This window comes from Eretmochelys imbricata, chromosome 1, assembly GCF_965152235.1.
Source record: "Eretmochelys imbricata isolate rEreImb1 chromosome 1, rEreImb1.hap1, whole genome shotgun sequence".
Lineage (NCBI taxonomy): Eukaryota > Metazoa > Chordata > Testudines > Cheloniidae > Eretmochelys > Eretmochelys imbricata.
Window position 1 is genome coordinate 288,624,191 of NC_135572.1, and position 21,218 is coordinate 288,645,408.

The window sequence follows — 21,218 nt, forward strand, 5'->3', positions numbered from 1 at the left end:
ATATATCATATGTGCATATATACATACATACACAGAGTGTATGGATTTTTTTCAAAATAAATAAAAACTACAATTTTCTCCTGCACTGTGGCTGCTTTGCTCTGTTCCAATGGAACAGAAGATTCTACCAGCACAGGGAAATCCTTGGGTGGTACAGAGCAGAAGTAGTGATCCTTATGCCACCCTACTCCTAGTTGCTAGTGCAGGGGTGTAGCTAGGGCATATCTGAGTCCAGATGAGCTCTAGCTGCTGGAATGGACCCAGAAGGGGTGCTGTAGATGGTGTAGATAAAAGCAGTCTTCAGGCCTCTCTAAATTTACAGTCTGGGGCCAGACTGGCACTTGGCAGCTCCAGAATCAGGGACACGCAAAGGTGGCTTTAGCCCATGCCAGACTTGGGCTGAAGGCTCCTCTGCTGGTTCATAAAATATTTTTTAAATGGTCTTGAAAGAAACATTTTTGACTAGACAGGGCCATGTGCTAGAAAATGTACTGCAGAGAACAACCCTGCACTGGCAGAAGGATGGCCTAGATCAGGGATCAGCAATCTTTGGCATGCGTCCCATCAGGGAAATCCACTAGGAGACCGGGACAGTTTGTTTACCTGCAGCGTCTGCAGGTTCGGCCGATCGCAGCTCCCACTGGCCTCGGTTTGCCATTCCAGGCCAATGGGGGCTGCAGGAAATGGCACGGGCCAAGGGATGTGCTGGCCGCCACTTCCCGCAGCCCCCATTGGCCTGGAATGGCGAACCGCAGCCAGTGGGAACTACGATCGGCCGAACCTGCGGACGCTGCAGGTAAACAAACTGTCACGGCCTGCCAGCGGATTTCGTGTCAAAGGTTGCTGATCCCTGGCCTAGACAATCTAATAGAGGTCTTTTCCATCTTTACTTCCCATCATCTTATGATTTTTGGCTTCAAAATTAGATTGCCAAAACACTGACACTGGTTGCAACTATTTTTAAGTGGCCTTTGTGGGGATGATATATCTCTGAACTTTTGCAAGTCATTTAGTATTGAAGAAAAAGTTTCACAAGTTTTAAAAAGAAGAGACAGAATTCTTTTCTCAGCAGTAAGCTACACTATTTATAGCTGGAACCTCATTTGACCCTTAAACTTTGATTCAAAAATGTTCCCTTTGGTTTCTCTCACCTCAGTGTCAATGCTTTTCCCCTATACTGTTGTAATCTTTGCTGCTTTTGTTTTACACTCTCAACAACTGTTGGTGTAAGTCTTTCCGAGAACATAAAATAACAGAAAGAAAAACAGGGAAACAATACATTACAATTCCCTGATAAGAAATTATCTACTCCCATGACAATAAAGCAAAATTCAGTCACACTTTATATTAAGGGTACATCTATAAATGGTTAATAAATAATTAATATATATTTTAATTGTTAATTAATCAATTGTTGTAGAGACTAATAGGTGAGTCAATGGCTTATAACCATTGTTTATAACCATTTGTAACACCTTCTACTGCCTGTGACATGATTATAACATCTATTAATTATTTTTAACCCCTTACAGACTCTTTTTTTCTGAGACATAATACTACCTGGTGTCTTGAGAGCACTTGTCCCAGCTTTGTGTCTGGATGGGGTCGTTCCGACTTGTGCAGTCATGCCTCTCCTCCAGGATCCAGTCTGTGAAACAGACAGAGATGTTTTCTGACCTCCCTTCTCTGAGTCTTCGGACAGCCCCGAGGGAAGGCCCTTCCATTTACCACAGCCATCTACATTGCTGTCAAAGTCCTCCTCCGGCTTCTTCAGTTCTTCAGTGCTGCCCCAATTTTCACTGTCTGTTACAGACCGTTTCTCTGAATCAGTCTTCAGCTACAAGACATTTACATCACAGGAAATGGTAAGTCTCAGCTTCATTCAATATTTTCTCATTTTTTAAATCCAAGGAAGAGAAGGAGAATAAAGCAAACTGATTTCTTTGTACCACAGATTATATTATGAATGCTATTATGAAACCCAATTTACCTCAGTCTTCAGCTGTAACACCTTATTGTCCCTCCACTCCCTAGGGATTTCACAAACAAGTCCCCCCCACCCCCCCTCGATTTCTCTGAGTGCTGAGCTGCCCTTGCATGGCTTGCTCTGCTCGGCCTGTTGGCGGGGGACTGCCTGCTGCTCCTCACCCCTGGCACTTCCAGCTCACTTGGCCCCTCTCCCTGGCAGCCAGGCTGGGCGGGGAGCAGAGGGGCAGTCCGCTGCCACTGCCTCTCCAGCTGGGCTCTATTGCAGACACCCACCATGCTGCACAGAGGCAGCAACCCTGACCGGCCACCCTCAGCTGGCAAGAGAAGTGACTCTGCCCCGCCCTCTCCGCTTCCCACCTGGGCCCGGCTGTCAGAGACAGGGGCCACGTAAGCCCGAAGCATGCTGGGGGAGGAGCAGCAGGAGAAGGACGGAGCCCCCCCCCCCGCCTCCACTGGGCAGGTAACTCTGGCGGGGAGAGCGTGGCAGCCCACAGAGCTGGGGGTTGCTGGGGAAGGTGCTGGCAGCAGGGTACCTCTGCTCAGCTGAAGGTAGGAGCATTGGTCATGCCCCTCCTCTTGATGACGTGTCTGTGAGGGCACGGGAGCTTCAGGAAGACACTGGTGTTATGAGTCTCCCTGGGTCACCCCAGAGGCACACTCTCCCTGCTCCTGTGGCCCCACCCCATCCCCAGAAGCTGGTGGGATTGGCTATCCAAGGACGTGGGGCTGGAAGGTTCCTCCCAGAGGTTAGATGTGGGCCGGTCACATGGCCCCAACTTTACACTGTGTCCGCCCACTATTGGTGGTCACAGGTTGTCTACAGCTGCGAGATGGTGATCTCTTAGCTGAATGTAAAAACAAAGAACAAGCTGACAAACTGCTAAAAACTAAAATTTATGGAAAGTTTAAAATAAGCTGCAGCTACCAAAGTATTTGACTGGAAAAAAAATGGGGTAATATATGGAGTGTCATTAGAGCTGACCAATGTTGAGATAACCGTAAGCATAGGAGAAGATAAAGTGTTAAAGTCAATGACTAATTATTAAACGAGGAGGAGAAAGCAAGCCATCAGTAGCTGTACTGATTACATGTAAGGGAGGGACTCTACCCGAGAAAGTAACACTAAGGTTTCAGATATTAAAGAACCAAGCCATATATCATCTCTCCCTTAAGGTGTTATAAGTGCCAACAACAGTGTAAAGGGAAAACAAGATGTGATAAATGCAGGAGAAAGCACTCCTATGAAAATGCTATGGAAGGGACAGAGGTCAAATGTAGCAACTGCAGTGATAACAACAGTCTGGCATAGAGAGAGTGTATCGTGGCAAGGCAAGCTAAAGACATATACAAGACAAAAATTGTTAATATATCTCATGAGGATTCAGAGTAGCAGCTGTGTTAGTGCTCTACGGAGACTCTCAAAACATCAGGTGGAAAAGGAAGAGATAATCAGCACAGGAAAACATGCAGACACAGCCTCAATCTATAAAGAATATGATAAATACTGCAGAAGGTATAGGCAACCTACGAGTGATGAAAAAAATAAAGGTTTATTGTAGGGCTGTCAAGTGATTAAAAAAATTAATCACGATTAATCGCACTGTTAAACAATAATAGAATACCATTTATTTAAATATTTTGGATGTTTTTTACATTTTCAAATATATTGATTTCAATTAGAACACAGAATATAAAGGGTACAGTGCTCACTTTATATTCATTTTTTTATCATAAATATTTGCTTTGTAAAAAACAAAAGAAATAGTATTTTTCAATTCACCTCATACAAGTACTGTAGTGCAATCTCTTTATCATGAAAGTTGAACTTACAAATGTAGAATTATGTATCAAAAATAACTGCATTCAAAATTAAATAATGTAAAACTTTAGAGCCTAAAAGTCCACTCCATACTACTTCTTGTTCAGCCAATCACTCAGACAAACAATTTTGTTTACATTTGCAGGAGATAATGCTACCCACTTCTTGTTTACAGTGTCATCTGAAAGTGAGAACAGGAGTGCACATGGCACTGCTGTAGCCAGCGTTGAAAGATATTTACATGATAGATGTGCTAACGACTCTTATGTCCCTTCATGCTTCAACCACCATTCCAGAGGACGTGTCCATGCTGATGATGGTTTCTGCTCAATAACAATCCAAAGCAGTGCAGACCGAAACATGTTCATTTTCATAATCTGAGTCAGATGCCACCAACAGAAGGTTGATTTTCTTTTTTGGTGGTTCGGGTTCTGTAGTTTCTGCACTGGAGTATTGCTCTTTTAAGACTTCTGAAAGCATGCTCCACACCTCGTACCTCTCAGATTTTGGAAGGCACTTCAGATTCTTAAACCTTGGGTCAAGTGCTGTAGCTATCTTTAGAAATCTCACATTGGTCCTTCTTAACATTTTGTCAAATCTGCTGTGAAAGTGTTCTTAAAACGAACTACATGTGCTGGGTCATCATCCGAGGCTGCTATAACACGAAATATATGGCAGAATGTGGGTAAAACAGAGCAGGAGACATACAGTTATCCCCCCAAGGAGTTCAGTCACAAATTTAATTAACGCATTATTTTTTTAATGAGTGTCATCGGCATGGAAACATGTCCTCTGGAATGGTGACTGAAGCATGAAGGGGCATACACATTTTTAGCATATCTGGCATGTAAATACTTTGCAATGCCTGCTACAAAAGTGCCATGTGAACACCTGTTCTCACTTTCAGGTGACATTGTAAATAAGAAGCGGACAACATTTTTTCCTGCAAATGTAAACAAACTTGTTTGTCTTAGCGATTGGCTGAACAAGAAGAAGGACTGAGTGGATTTTTAGGCTCTAATGTTTTACATTGTTTTGTTTTTGAGTGCAGTTATGTAACAACAAAAAAATCTACATTTGTAAGTTGCACTTTCTTGATAAAGAGATTGCACTACAGTACTTGTATGAGGTGAATTGAAAAATACTATTTCTTTTGTTTATCATTTTTACAGGGCAAATATTTGTAATTAAAAATAATAATATAAAGTGAGCAGTATACACTTGGTTTTCTGTGTTGCAACTGAAATAAATATATTTGAAAATGCAGAAAAACATCCAAAATATTTAATACATTTCAATTGGTATTCTATTGTTTAACAGTGCGATTAGAACTGCGATTAATCATGATTCATTTTTTAAATCATGATTCATTTTTTTGAGTTAACTGCATGAGTTAACTGCAATTAATTGACAGCCAGCCCTAGTTTATTGCATTTATGATAGAGCAGAGGTGGTCCACAGATAGTTCCCTCTAAGGTGAGCACCTGGGAGATAGCACACGAGAGAATGAAAGGCCACCCACCTAATTAGTGGAGCTGCACTGGCATGGCTCCACTAATTAGGTGTCTGGACCCTGGAGAAGATGCACATGTAAGGTGAGGTGCTGGCCTTGGGAGAATAGGGGTAGGTGGGTGGTGGCAGTAGGGTGAGAAAAGGGGGTGGAGGGAATTTGGGATGTGCAGGGCTGCGGCGGCCAGAGAAAGAGACGACTTTCCCCGGCTTAAGAGCTGCAGCTGCCGGGGAGAGATGGCCCTCCTTCCCAGCCTCAGCTCTGTGCCTGCTGTGGCGAGGAGAGACCCCCCTCCTTCCCAGCCCCAGCTCGGGAACTGCCACAATGGGGGAGAGAGGGAAAGACACCCCTCCTTCCCAGCCCCAGCTCGCGGGCTGCCGTCGCAAGGGAATGTGGGTACATCTATCACATGAGAAAGGTAAGACGACTGATATTAAAATATGAGTTGTGTGCTTTTATTTGTAGAACAAAAATAATTAACTATTAAATTTTTATAAATAGTGCTTTTATCCAAAGTGCTTTACAAAAGTTAGCTAATGGTACAAACAACATTTGGAAAGATCATTAAGTGGTCTGCCGAGACCCTCAGCAATTTTCAAGCGGTTCGTGAAAAAAACAGTTTGAGAACCACTGTGATACGTCACAAATGGAAAAAATCAGAAAAAATGAAAATTATGGCTAGGGCAGTATAAAGTATAATTAAGTGGATAAATAATTGGTTAAACAACCACAAACAAAGAGTAACTGTTAATGGAATGATCTCGGATTGGAGGAGGTCTCAAGTGGGGATCCACAAGGATCTGTTCTGGGTCTGATGTTGTTTAACATCTTTATTAATGACTTGGATTTAGGTATAGAGAGCATCCTGATCAAGTTTGCAGATGACAAAAAATTGGGGGTGAGGAGTTGCCAGTACTTTGGAGGACAGAGCTAAAATTCAGAGAGATCTTGATAAATGAGAGAACTGGGCTATAGACAGCAAAATGAAATTCAACAGATAAATGTAAGGTGCTACACTTACGGAAGCAAAACCAAATGCACAAATAGAGGCTGGGGATAACAGGCTTTGCAACAGCACTGCTGAAAAAGATCTGGGAGTTGTGGTGGATCACAATTTCAACACGAGTGAGCAATGCGATGCTGTTGCAAAAAAAGCAAATGCAATTGTAGGTTGCATTAACGGAGGCATAACATGAAGGTGATAGTACTGCTCTACTCAGCACTGGTTAGGCCTCAGCTGGAGTACTGTGTCCAGTTTTGGTCACCAATGTATAGAAAGGATGTAGAGAAACCTGAAAGGACCCAGAGGTGAGCCACCACGATGATCAAAGGGATGGAGTGTAAGCCATATGACAAAGGCTGAAGGAAGTGGGTATGTTTAGTTTGGAAAACAAGAGATTAAAGGGGGATATGATAGAGGTCTTTAGATACTTGAAAGGCTGCCATAAAAAAGATGAAGGAAAGTTATTTTCTTTTGCCACAAAGGGCAGGACAAGAGGCAATGGGTTCAAACTACAGGATAGCAGATTTAGATTAAATCTCAGGGGAAAAAAATCCTAAACGTAAGAACAGTAGGACAATGGAACAGTTGCCTAGGGAGGTTGTGGAAGCTTCTTCAGTGGAGGTTTTCAGAAGGAGGCTGGATAGCCATCTGTCTTGGATGGTCTAGACACATCAAATCCTGAATCTTGGTGGGGGGTTAGACTAGATGACCCTTGTGGTCACATCCAACTCCATGATTCTATGTTTCTAAACATGAAAATACTATACTGAATTAATGATTTTGTATGCGAGAACTTGAGTAAGCTATTGATATCAGCAAAAATAGATCTATAAAGATAAGGTACATAACATTGCATTTAAATATGTCTGTGAAATCAGTTTGAGGGTTCTCTTGGAATTATTTAACACTATATGGACCAAAGGACTGAGACTGGTTGAATGGAAACATGCAGTAGTAATTCCAATACAAAAAACAGGCAAACTTTCCACAAAAGTGGATACCTATAGACCAATTGTCCTTACATCCTGTCTGTGTAAAATGATGGAGAGAATAGTGAATGAAAGATTGGTTGTTTGTTTGGAAAACAATGGCATTACAGATAAGGCACAGAGTGGTTTTTAGGAGAGGAAGATGCACGAGTGATCACATTGCTAAATTAGAAACTGAAATACAAAAAAATACAAATATAGCTGTCTTTCTAGATATTGAAAAGGTGTATGACATGCTATGGAGGGAAGAGTTATTGTACAAAGTACATGCACCAGGGATAAATGGAAGAACGTATGGGTGGATTAGAGAATTTTTGAGTAAAAGGACCACGCAAGTCTGAGTTGGGAAAGTTATGCTGAATATATATAATATTAATAATGGTACACCACAGGGAAGTGTTATCAGCCCAACCTTATTTAATATTATGATAAATCATAGAATATCAGGGTTGGAAGGGACCTCGGAGGTATTCTAGTCCAACCCCCTGCTCAAAGCAGGACCAATTCTCAACTAAATCATCCCAGACAAGGCTTTGTCAAGCCTGACCTTAAAAACTTCAAAGGAAAGAGATAACACCACCTCCCTAGGAAATGCATTCCAGTGTTTCACCAACCTCCTAGTGAAAAAGTTTTTCCTAATATCCAACCTAAACCTCCCCCACTGCAACTTGAGACCATTACTCCTTGTTCTGTCATCTGCTACCACTGAGAACAGTCTAGATCCATCCTCTTTGGAACCCCCTTTCAGGTAGTTGAAAGCAGCTATCAAATCCCCCCTCATTCTTCTCTTCCGCAGACTAAATCCCAGTTCCCTCATTCTCTCCTCATAAGTCATGTGTTCCAGTCCCCTAATCATTTTTGTTGCCCTCCGCTGGACGCTTTCCAATTTTTCCACATCCTTCTTGTAGTGTGGGGCCCAAAACTGGACACAGTACTCCAGATGAGGCCTCACCAATGTCAAATAGAGGGGAACGATCATGTCCCTCGATCTGCTGGCAATGCCCCTACTTATACAGCCCAAAATGCCATTGGCCTTCTTGGCAACAAGGGCAAACTGTTGACTCATATCCAGCTTCTCGTCCACTGTAACCCCTAGGTCCTTTTCTGCAGAATTGCTGCCGAGCCATTCGGTCCCTAGTCTGTAGCGGTGCATGGGATTCTTCCGTCCTAAGAGCAGAACTCTGCACTTGTCCTTGTTGAACCTCATCAGATTTCTTGTGGCCCAATCCTCTAATTTGTCTAGGGCCCTCTGTATCCTATCCCTACCCTCCAGCGTATCTGCCTCTCCTCCCAGTTTAGTGTCATCTGCAAACTTGCTGAGGGTGCAATCCACACCATCCTCCAGATCATTTATGAAGATATTGAACAAAACCGGCCCCAGGACCGACCCTTGGGGCACTCCACTTGATACCGGCTGCCAGCTAGACATGGAGCCATTGATCACTACCCGTTGAGCCCGACAATCTAGCCAGCTTTCTATCCACCTTATAGTCCATTCATCCAACCCATACTTCTTTAACTTGCTGGCAAGAATACTGTGGGAGACCGTGTCAAAAGCTTTGCTAAAGTCAAGGAACAACACATCCACTGCTTTCCCCTCATCCGCAGATCCAGTTATCTCGTCATAGAAGGTAATTAGTTTAGTCAGGCATGACTTGCCCTTGGTGAATCCATGCTGACTGTTCCTGATCACTTTCCTCTCCTCTAAGTGCTTCAGAATTGATTCCTTGAGGATCTGCTCCATGATTTTTCCAGGGACTGAGGTAAGGCTGACTGGCCTGTAGTTCTCCGGATCCTCCATCTTCCCTTTTTTAAAGATGGGCACTACATTAGCCTTTTTCCAGTCGTCCGGGACTTCCCCCGATCGCCATGAGTTTTCAAAGATAATGGGCAATGGTTCTGCAATCACATCCACCAACTCCTTTAGCACTCTCGGATGCAGCGCATCCAGCCCCATGGACTTGTGGTCGTCAAGCTTTTCTAAATAGTCCCGAACCACTTCTTTTTCCACAGAGGGGTGGTCACCTCCTCCGCATGCTGTGCTGCCCAGTGCAGTAGTCTGGGAGCTGACCTTGTTTGTGAAGACAGAGGCAAAAAAGGCATTGAGTAGATTAGCTTTTTCCACATCCTCTGTCACAGGGTTGCCTCCCTCATTCAGTAAGGGGCCCACACTTTCCTTGACTTTCTTCTTGTTGCTAACATACCTGAAGAAATCCTTCTTGTTACTCTTGACATCTCTTGCTAGCTGCAACTCCAGGTGTGATTTGGCCTTCCTGATTTCACTTCTGCATGCTCGAGCAATATTTTTATACTCTTCCCTGGTCATTTGTCCAATCTTCCACTTCTTGTAAGATTCTTTATTGTGTTTAAGATCAGCAAGGATTTCACTGTTAAGCCAAGCTAGTTGCCTGCCATATTTACTATTCTTTCTACACATCGGGATGGTTTGTCCCTGTAACCTCAATAAGGATTCTTTAAAATACAGCCAGCTCTCCTGGACTCCTTTCCCCCTCATGTTATTCTCCCAGGGAATCCTGCCCATCAATTCCCTGAGGGAGTCAAAGTCTGCTTTTCTGAAGTCCAGGGTCCGTATTCTGCTGCTCTCCTTTCTTCCCTGTGTCAGGATCCTGAACTCGACCATCTCATGGTCACTGCCTCCCAGGTTCCCATCCACTTTTTCTTCCCCTACTAATTCTTCCCGGTTTGTGAGCAGCACGTCAAGAAGAGCTCTGCCCCTAGTTGGTTCCTCCAGCACTTGCGTCAACACTCTGTGACTAGATCCCCCCGGTGTGCAGTCTGGGACTGTGGTGGGCCTGCTGTTCACCCCTGACTCTCTCCCTGCATGCTCCTGCTTGTCCCCTCCCCCGCCCTTTTCTGGGAGCTGATCAGAAAAAGAAGCTACAAGCTAAACAAACAACAAGCTACAAGCCAAAAACTAGCCAACAAGCAACTCACAAGCCAATTAAGCCAAAACCAAGCCCAATTTCTGCATTTTTTCCTCAGGTTTGGCATGTCTGACTAATACTCTCCTGTCTAGTACTCATTCACAGTCTGGCCCAGGCCCCTCTTGCAGTGAATGATCTCCCAAAAAAAGAAGTGCTGGGTGTAGGTGTCACTCTATTTGCAGATGATTGTGCTATGCGGGTTAGGAGCAGGAATATAAAGGTAGCAGAAAAGAGAATCAACAAAATGTTACGGGAGAACTCTGATTGGGGAAATGCATGGGGTTTCAACTTTCCCATTGCTAAATCCACAGGACTGATCTTTACAAAAAGGAAAATTACAAAGGAATGTTAACTGTATATGTCTGGAGAACAAATAGACATAGTTAAAAGATTAAAATTCTTAGGGGTAATATTTAATGCTAAATTACTTTGGAAAGATCATATCAACTATGTTAAAGATAAATGTACAGAAAGGATTAACCTGCTTAAAAGTCTTGCTGGGACTACTTGAGGATGGGGGGTGGATAGGAAAACATTGTTGATGATATACAGAGCCTTAATCATACCAGTTATTGACTACAGCTGCTAAGTTTTTGGGTCAGCATCACAATCAGAACTTAAAAAATTAGATTTAATACAAGCCCAGGCACTACAAATTGTGTGTGCTGTGTTTATTACAACACTTATATGCACTACAGATAGCTTCTAGTGAAATGCCAGTTACACTACGAATGAAACTACTGGACCTCACCTTCCAGGCCAGAGTTACTGGGAACTGCAACGATGAAAGTACCAAACAAACTGATGACAATTGTTGGGAATTTGATAGGCAAACTAAAGCACCCAACGTTAGAATTCCACCTACCATTTGAGTTAAAAGTGTGATGCAGCAATTGAAAAACAAAGAAAAGTTGAACAAAGTCAAAATTTTTAGTTATGGCAAAATCAGTTATGGATGGAAAGTCAAATGTCCAATTGTTGAGTTAGATTAATTTTATAAATTTAAGAGTAAAAAAAGAGACAGTAGGTATTAAAAATGAAGTGTACCAGTCTACAGTTGAAAAGTGGAGTTGGTTTTGTCAAATATATATAGATGAGTCCAAAAAAAAAAAAAAAAAAAAGAAAGGCAGGAAGAATAGGGATGGCATATTGTATACAAATATTGGGAATTAATACATCCAAAAGAATATCTGACTATGTAGCTGTAATGCTAACATTAAATTGGATCTGGGATGTACACCCAGCAGAAACAACAGTCATTTTTTTGCATTCAATCTCAGGCCTTATGGTGATAAAAAAGGATGTCTCAGTATGCAAAAGTGATTTAATCAATGAAGTTATATTTCTAACAGAGTTAGTACAGATGGGGATACATGTAGCATCAGCTTGGATGCTTTTTGGGATAACAGGGAATGAAATGGCAGCCAAAGCAGCTAATAATGCTGTAAGAAATGGAAGGATTGATGCAGCGATACCCCTGAGTAAACAGGGATTCAAAAGCCTAGTACAGACACATTTAGAAGAGGAATGGCAAAAAAAAAAAAAAAAAAATGGATTAATGAAAAAAAGATGAAGATCTTGTTTTGAATCGTGCTCTAGATTTGAGAATTATGACATACTTCCAGGCCTGGACAGAACTAACAAAGTGCTTTTGCTTAGAGTACTAACTGGCCATTTTGGCTGAAAATCCTTTTTGAATAAAAAGACACAAAGATGGACTATGTGTGCTCTGTAGGGTGGAGGAAAAAGAGATCACCTTCTATGGGTATGTAGGGGTTTTGAAAAAGAAAGGGAAAAGCTTTTTGAGGAATTTAAATGTCGTAAGTGGAAAAATACATGATGTGATATAGTAAAAACTTGAAGGAAATGGATTATTATTTGAAAGGTGCTGTTACATTACTTGAAAGACACAGGGCAGAGCGAGAGGCTATAAAATGTTAAGTACTGAGGCATTATAGTTGGTGGCAGCTACAGACTATATAGGCAAGTCTGTTTCACCATAAAACGAGAGAGAGAGAGAGAGGAAGAGTGAGGAAGTCTCCAGCCAATCTCTGTGCATTAGAGAGGGAAGTAGGGAGCCGGGGAAAGAGTAGGATCCTGGCAGCCTGGCCCTGAGGAGAGGGCATACCCACAAAAGAGAAGGGTGAAGCAGAAAACCTCTGGGAAGTGGAATAGGAAGCAGTCCAGGGAGAAAGCAGCAAAGCTGGACCCTGACCAGACATTGGCTGTGTGTTGTAGGGTGCCTGGGCTGGAACCTGGAGTAGTGAGCTGGCCTGCTTTCCTCTACCAACCACTGACAGAGTGGCATTGCCTGGACAATGGGTGCAGTGAGACTCTATACCCTGGCAGGGAAAACCATGAAGTGACCTGGCCGGAGGGCCGAGTCATGAAGAGGAAGCTGTAGCTCCTGGAGTGACAGAGGGGCCACAGAGTGAGAGAAAGGACAACAGGTTGAGAAACTGCAAGGGAAGGTGTCAGATGTAAGGGAGCCAATTCCCAGAACAGCCAAGAGGAGATGCCACCTATAATGAGTGAGTACCCTGTGACAGCATATAGTAATAATTAGCTGCTATTGAAATGTATAGTATTTGCGGCATTAAAAATGCAATGTTTGACTATGCTAACATAGTCTTGCATATGCTTTTGGCAGAGAAACAGATTTTGTACAAAGAAGATGGGAAAAGAATCCAAGCAAATATGCATACAAATACTGCTGGGTTCTTCAGCAGAGAGTTTTTGTCCATGATGATGTTACTGAGACTGTAATATTCCAAGAGCTTTTCTCAAAGACAAACTTTTAAATACATGTAGAGATACATTTTTAAAGCAAATTGCATCATCTGCAAAAATGCTAAACAAAATCCTTTTCTTAAAAGTACTTTTGCCACCATGAAGTGACTGTTAATCCTCTTTTATTAAAAAAACAGGCCAATTTCCTCCCTATGCTGCAGCCCATTTATGCTACACCAGTCACGTACATTGATTGCAGCAAGGAGCTCACTATCTCTTTGTTGCCAGGGGATGTTCCCCAACTGGAGTAGAGCAGCCATAATAGCTATATGAACATAGCCTGTTTGAAAGAGGACTATGTTAACGTGAACTAGGTATCTTTACATTTGCACCGGCAGCGTCCACACAGGGCAATTGGATCACAACACTTTGGTGCACTCTACAATTCACACCCTGAAATCTCCACTGCAGCATAATGTAGACAATCCCTAAGTGGCTAAAGCCCAGCCTTGTGAAGATGGAGACCCTGATAGGTTGGGAGAGAACAACTGGAAGAACTGAAGATGATTACGTTGGCACACCGATAGAGGGGGTCTGACCACCTTCTGTACCACAGGCCTGAAATTTAAAGGCCTGACTTATTCTGGACCTGCCACTGGTAGCTCAGGTAGCAACAATGCCCAATGTGACTTTGTTGCATCTTCTTATGCTAAGAGGAGCGCTTAGGGTATGTCTACACTGCAGCTGGGAGTGTGCTCTTCAGTGTGGGTAGACAAACATGCACCAGCTCTGCTCGAGCTAGCGCACTAAAAAGAGCGGTGTAGCTGGAATAGCACGGGTGAGGCACCTGACTACTAACCTCCCTGGACCACCTGGGTGTATACTTGGACAGCTAGCCCAAGCTGCCACCTGTGTTACCCTGTCTACACTGCTATTTTTAGGGCACTATCTCAAGCAGAGCGAGTGTATCTGTCTACTTGCACTGGGAAGCATGCTCCCAGCTGCAGCATATGCATCTCTATGTAGGGCTACATCTAGAGACCACAACGAAACTGAAGTTAGCTCAGAACATGTTAAGTGAAGCAGCATGCTGAGAGCACAAAACACTGAGCTGCACTGGCTGCTTATGAATGGGTCCGGGTGGAATTCAGTGCCAGTGTTGACATTTAAAGCCCAGAGATCAGGTTACTTGAGACACCTGTGCCATGTGGTCTTTTAGTTGTGATCAGCTGAGGAGCTCGAACTTGAGGTCCCTCTCTAGAAACAAGAGCCATCTGGCAGTGCATTCTTTGTGAAGGCCCCTTGACTGTGGGACTCATTTTCCTCTTTGCACTGCAAGAGCCTGCAGTTGTTAACCTTCTGCACGCTCTTTTGGGCCTTTGAGGAGATGTGAGGGGTAATGACATGTGTTCCTGGAAGGGGTTTTACCTATTTTCTGCTGATTGATGTTTATGAGCACAATATTTTGATACTGTGGAATTTCTACTTGTTTAATGGTGTCTAGACCTTGGGACAGCAGCTTATTTAAATGTTTTTAATTTGAAAGAAATAAACGGATAAAAAAATAAATACAAAATTGCACAAACAAGGCCAAGCTTGGGGGATGACAAGCCTGGAGGTTGTCTTGGTCTGGCTTCAAGAGGGGCCTGGGCCAGACTGTGAATGAGTACTAGACAGGAGAGTATTAGTCAGACAGGCCAAACCTGAGAAAAAAATGCAGAAATTGGGCTTGGTTTTGGCTTGTGAGTTGCTTGTTGGCTAGTTTTTGGCTTGTAGCCTGTTGTTTGTTTAGCTTGTAGCTTCTTTTTTTGATCAGCTCCCAGAAAGGGGCAGGGAAGGGGGCAAGCAGGAGCATGCAGGGAGAGAGTCAGGGGTGCACAGCAGGCCCACCACAGTCCCAGACTGCACACTGGGGGATCTAGTCACAGAGTGTTGGGGTTCTTAGGGATCGACTTGTTTGGCCTTGTTTTGAAATGGGGTTAGCCTGATTTTTGGCTCATTGTGAAAGTCAGGGTGCTTATTTACCACGTGAAAGTTATCAACTGTGGTACTAGTGCTGCTTCATCACTCCAAGAGCAGAAAGCTGCCTCTGGTGTTCTACACCACCATACAGGCAGGAATTGAAGCAACTGTTTGCCACAGGTGTGCCCTGGCTTGACCAGGAGCAGCAGCCCACTAGAGCCCTTATTCTGGAAGATCTCAGTCTCCTGTGCTAGGGGAATCCAGAAGAAGCACTGAAACCCCACTCACAAGAACAGAGCAGGACTGTTGAGCAGCTGTCCCAGCAGGTCTGGATCAGGGGAGAGAAGATGCCCACAGGTCCATGTCCCTGACATTCTCAAACGTCCCCCTCTCTTCCTGGAGGGGAGTGGGGAAGACAAAAGCTCTCACCTCCCGCCCTTGGCTCACCTCTCCCCATGGAGGAGACAGAAGAACAGCCTCCTTCTGCCAGTTCCTTTCTCCCTATGGAGGGAAAAGGGAAATAATTTCCCTATGGCTATAAAGTCTACAGTTTCCTTCCCTGATATGTTACATGTCATGACAGATGAAAATAGGATTAATTTAAATTGTACCATTTGTAACAGAGTAAGATGCAATGAGTAGAAATCCATATATTCCAGATTCAACTACATCACATTCTGTGTTTACTAGAATGCAATGTTTCTTGAAAATAAATAAAATAGAAAACCATGTCCAATATTCATCATGTCATTTGTTTTGGATGTACTGCCACTGAAAATATTTTTTCTAGTATGCTATATACTTTGTATGTATTGTGTTTAAATACACCTCTCCTGGTAGACAGGGCGGGATTAAGGTTCTGAGGGGCCTAAATATAATGGGAAGGAAGGGCCTAAGTATGAATTACATATTGCAAAAGGAATTATGAAGTCATCAAACATTTCTCTACATACATATTTATTTATGTAAAATTAACAAATTTATTCTACTCTCACCTGTCAGGCCAAAGGGGCGGGGCTCTGATACACTCAGTGAAGCTACACCAGATGCATAAGTATAACTGGTTTTATTGCCAAAGTACAATAAGCTTCCCAGCCTTCACGCCTTACTAGATACGTGCTTTCCAGCAACCAAGCAAGCAAGAATCAATGCTTATGCCCCTTCTGCTACGGACAGTCCCAGACCCTCCAGCCTTGTCCTTGAGGGTTTGTAGCAGGCGCTGCTCCAGCATGGGGAATTCCTGGGCACCCCCAAGGCCAGGGTCCTCAGGTGAGACTGTTTGTCTAAAGCAATTTGCATAGCTGTTTTTTATCATCTCTTTCTAAGGGGGGGCATGTACATCCACAAGCAGGCTCTGGCAGGAAACACTACTGTTTTCTATTCTCACACTTAACACTCTCAGGCCCTCCTTATCTCTTTACTTGTTTGTCCAGTTGAGTGGCTGCAAGCCAGCCCGGCAGTCCAAACCCAGTTCACTACTAGCTCTCCCCAAACCATTCTGTAACAACAGGCCAAGGTAACTTGCAGTCAGCCCCACATCGCCACACTCAGTTCTTCAAACAGATACTTCTGAGTAAGAGGTAGCACGAGGGATGCTATGCTATCCTTCTCTTAGGCCTCCTTCCTCCTAGGTAGTGGAGTGCTCGTCTGTACGAGGATGAACACTGCAACATTCCCCATCCTGCTCACCTCTTCCAAACTTGTGCTTCTACCCTCAGCTCTCCACATGGCGCAGTGCAAAGCCAAGCCCTGCAGGTATTTTCCCCAGCTATGGATTCTACACCACATATCCCATCTCACTCTGACTGCAGTCTGAGAGGCAGCCAGCTTTTATTATGTACAAGAAAACCACTCAGGTGTAAAATCCACTGGAACAGAGGAAGTAGTAGTGGGAAAATTACATTGGATGGCATTTTATTTTAGGCTGTCTTGCTCTGAAAGCTGCCTCCCAGTGTTGCACTGGCTGAGGACAATGAATTACTGTTTTCACATTGAACCCAAATATTATTTGTGGGATGATACAGTTTGTGTAGTTAATCTCCAGGGATTCACCACATCAGGCCATTCTGTCACCAAGCTCTTCCACAACTGGAATCATGGAATAGAATCATAGGACTGGAAGGGACCTCGAGAGGTCATCTAGTCCGGTCCTCTGCACTCATGGCAGGACTAAGTATTATCTAGTCTAAATGTTTGATCAGCAGCTCTGACATGAAGCTTTTTAAGCATGACTTCTGTGTGCACCAGCCCCCTACGGTTTGCATTTGTTTGTTTTAAGCTTTCCGTAAGAAAAAGGTAACAGCTAGAAGGGACACAGATCTTTAGATGGTTACCCAGTCATAACATTTAGCACTTCTGTACTATGTTAGCTCTTCAAAATCACTGTACAAACATTAAACAAACTTAATCTAATGCCTTTCAGCTTCTGAATGACTAGGAGTTGACAAAACAAAGCTATTCCCTGTTGTGTTCTCTGCCCCCCTTGAACGAAAATACTTAATTGAAAATCAGCACCCTTAAAATCATAAAGGAGCTTTCAAAAGAACGTCGAACCAAGGTTGCTGTAGCGACATCCTTGTTACATCAGGCCTGGAGTTTGTTGAAGGCTGGTGTAGAATGAAGGGAGAGCTTCCTGTTTTGTTTGCATGTGTAAATCAAGCAGACCTTGCTTATTTTTTTCCCTTAAAGTGCTCAGAGTTTAGGGGAGGAAGGTGAATGAGATTCTACTTATACCAGGTGTGAAAAGCAGAAGGAACTAAAATCTATTCTTGTGCAAAAATCTGTTCTCCCGAAAGTCAATAAGGCTACACAGGTATAACTGTCAGCAGGAATTGGCCTGTGTTCTCATTCCCTTCTCGAACTACACACATTCCATGCTTACCCAACATTTTCCACTTGGGAAAGAAGCTGGTTTGAGTTGGGGCAGAAAAATGAGTACTAATTTCAGCTTTATTTAGCTTTACGTTTTTGGAATGAAACCCAAAAGAAATCAAAGGTGAGGTACTTGTATGATGGATTGAACTGCTAGAGAACCAGCAAATGGACAGAACCTGCCTTTAGCCTATTCAGCCAGTCTTTCTATCAAAGCCTGCTAAGAAGTGGATTTAAAATCCTTGAGGGAGAGGGGAGGGAGAAACTGACAACATTGTGTGTTGAGCTTCCTCCAGTGCTTTTGCAACCCCTTAAAAGCCAAAGATGTGTTGGCTTCTGGAACTAGGCTGAGCATAAGGAAAGAACTTGGTTGCCTGTGCATCCCAGTACAGAAAAATACATCAACAAAAAAAAAAGGATTTCTTTGATTTTTAGTACAGTTCAATACAGTATTGAACACAGTGAATCATCAATCTGAAGCCCCTCGATGGAAGGTACTGTAATATGTAAAGTACTGGTATCCAGAATGGGAGGTTTTGTTTTGTTTTCCCTACAAATGTGTGGGAATTCGTTCCTTATACATGGGAGGGGTGATAGTTCTGGCTGGAGCTGATAGAGCGTGTGCAGATTCTGTGCGAGCTTCCCACCTCACCGCTCTGGTACTGCCTCTTCCCCCCCGCCCCACCACAGGCACTCACCAGTTGTCCAGAAACAGGATCCAGCACAAATAGATGATGAAGATGGGCACTAGGACCCAGCAGGCAGCGTCCTGGAGCTGCCTGCCAGCCTCAGCCAAGGAGAGGGACAGAGGGAGCTTCTTCCTTCCGTGACAGCTAAGCAGAGCTCCGGAGAAATTGGGGGTGTGGGATGGGGGTGGGGGGGGGGAACAAAGCCTGCTCAGACCACACCCGTGGCTGGCATGGGTTCCCATGGTAACCAGATTTTTAGTGTTTGGTCACCAGTGTTAACCGGATACCTGGCAGTGTGTTCCTGCCACACGGGGAGATGCAGACGGGAGGGAGCGGAAGCAGCAGGGTGCCAGCAGAGCTCCTTCCAAGCCACAGGGGGCTGCTTTGCCTTTCCTGCTGGCCGGAGTGCTCCAGCAGGCCTGCGTGAGTAAGCCCCCTCCCCCACCTCACCCGGCCCGAATGCGCCCCCTGCCTGACCAGTAGGGCCTAAAAATAGGAGGTCCTATATTAGCCTGTGGGTTAACCCGGCCCTGCTGGTGTACTATGTACTTGAAAGGGTATGGTAAGAGGCAACAATGAAAAGCTACTTACCTGAGTGTGAGCATTTTTTCTTGAAGAAGCAGTAATATTGGAATAAGAGCTGACAGATGAGGTGGTGTTCAGGTCATCCGTGCTGAGGTTATCAAGAGTGTCACTGAGGCCACTACTAACTGAGCTGCTGTCATCCCAGCTGTGGAAAAAGAAGCATATCTATTTACCCACTCAAGGCCAACGGACAGGAAATGTCCTCAAAACAATAGTCTCTATAGTACCTTTTTTGCATGAGGTTTACACAATGAACATTAAGTAATATTTCGTAATGTTCAATACGCTTTAGTTTTCAGACATTTCTAATTAATCACGCATTTTCAAATGTGTACTGGTAGCTGTTCAATTAGTGAAAGACCAGGACGTCTTTAAAAATGTAATATCAGCTCTGGGCAAGCACTAGTCTAAGTCATTAAAAAAGGTTGTTTCATGCTTCATTGCAATCACATTCAGTACACTGGCAGGGAAATCCATTAAAGCTACCTGTATTGGTAGCCAAAGCATTATTAACAGCTTGCAGTACCCTATGGATTTCTAGCCTACAGAAAAACAAAGGAAATATCTCTTCTCCAGCCTAATCAACTGTCATTTAGGCAGCCAATAATTCCAATAGCTCTGTTTTCTTGTCTCAGCCTTTGTCTGGTGGGTGCTGTGTCATCAGAGCAAGATTCTTTGATCAAACATTCACTGGAGCTGGTTACTTAGAGAACAGAAGTTATACATTTCATAGAAACACAAACTATTGTTGCTTTTGTCCTTTCTGCTTCAGGAGATCTGGGAAGCAGGTATGGAAGAGGGCTATGACAGCTCTATGGCAAGATCATCTACATATTCTCATGCAAGCCCTATTTTTAACCTGGAGGGACTGGGGTACAGGGAGTTAGAAAAACTCCATCTCCAACTTCCTTACAGAAGAATTCAGAGGAAACTCAGTGAGGGGAACTGTAGTGAGCTGGACTGGCCCTCCCCAGACACAGAGGAAGAGGGTGGCTCCACCCCTTTGTAGGCGGAGCCCTACCTCCTAGCTCCACCCCCCAGGAGCCAAGGGACGGGGTGGAAGTATAAAGGCGGGACCCGGAAGTTCAGTAGGGGCCCAGCCACTGGAGGGGATACATGCATCCCCTGAGCACTCGTGCTGGGAGGTGGCTGCAGGCCCGCAAAGTGCAGATGACTGGCCCAGACCACCCGGACCCCAGGATGACCTGACTCCGCAGGAGACAGATGACTGGCCCAGACCGCCGGCTGGCCCAACCCCGACAGAGCTTCTGCTGGCAACTGAGGCACCCGCTGATCACCTTACCTCACTGGACCAGCAGTGGAGAGGGAGTGTGGAAGTGGCCCAGGGGTAGTAGACCCCGTCTGGCTGCAAAGCTGGCAGAGGGTCAGTCAGCGTGTTGGAGCTGAGTGACTTTGTTTCCTGCCAGGCTCTGAACCAGCACCTGGGCTTATTAACTGCCTGCAGCCCCACCTGAGTGAGAGTTGGAGCTTGGTGACTTTGTTTACTGCCCCGCTCTGAACCAGAGCCTAGGCTGATTGACTGTTTGCTGCCCTGCCTGAGTACAGGCTGGAGTATGAGACTCTTTGCTGCCCCGCCCCGAGGCTGGGGCTCCATAACTGTGTTTATTGTTCGGCCCTGACCACAGGCCAGAGCTCATGTCTCCTGTCACCCCCCGATTCCCCACATCAGGCGACCCCCAGAGACGTAGTGGGGCAGACTGGTTGCCCACAGACCCGGAGGAGGAGGAGCCACTCCCCTCAACGGACTACAGGAATCTTGCAGCATTTCCTGGCCCCTACTCCACTTGAGTATCTCTCTGTAGTGTTACAATCTGATCCTGAGTTTTACATCCTATGGGGAAAAACTCACACAGGGCAGAATGGGGGAGTTAAGGAGATTAGGAGAAATTCAGATCTTCCAGGTGAATGTCAGCAAGTACAAAACTGCCACAGAACAGATAAAAGTGGTGCCTGCTACTACTGAATTCCAAATAAACTATTTCATACAACTGCTAGTATCATGCTAGCAAGAAAAGGACATAAAGTTATGTTTTGTATGCCTCCATAAATGAGAGAGTAGTAGTACTAGACAGGCAATATGATAGCCTCTCTGCAGAGTTCAGCCA

At 44.3% G+C, this 21,218-nt stretch overlaps 1 protein-coding gene across 2 annotated transcripts in view; it reads right to left on the reverse strand.

Moving 5' to 3' along the window:
• The window catches only part of NAV3 (neuron navigator 3), a 358,104-nt gene that overhangs the window by 74,403 nt on the left and 262,483 nt on the right, over window positions 1-21,218 (reverse strand). For both annotated transcript variants that reach the window (XM_077832689.1, XM_077832681.1), the window contains exons 13-14: window positions 19,099-19,237; window positions 1,561-1,837 (exon numbers count right to left, since the gene is read on the reverse strand). In XM_077832689.1, coding sequence (XP_077688815.1) covers window positions 1,561-1,837; window positions 19,099-19,237 — 416 coding nt within the window. The remainder of the gene's footprint in view (window positions 1-1,560; window positions 1,838-19,098; window positions 19,238-21,218) is intronic.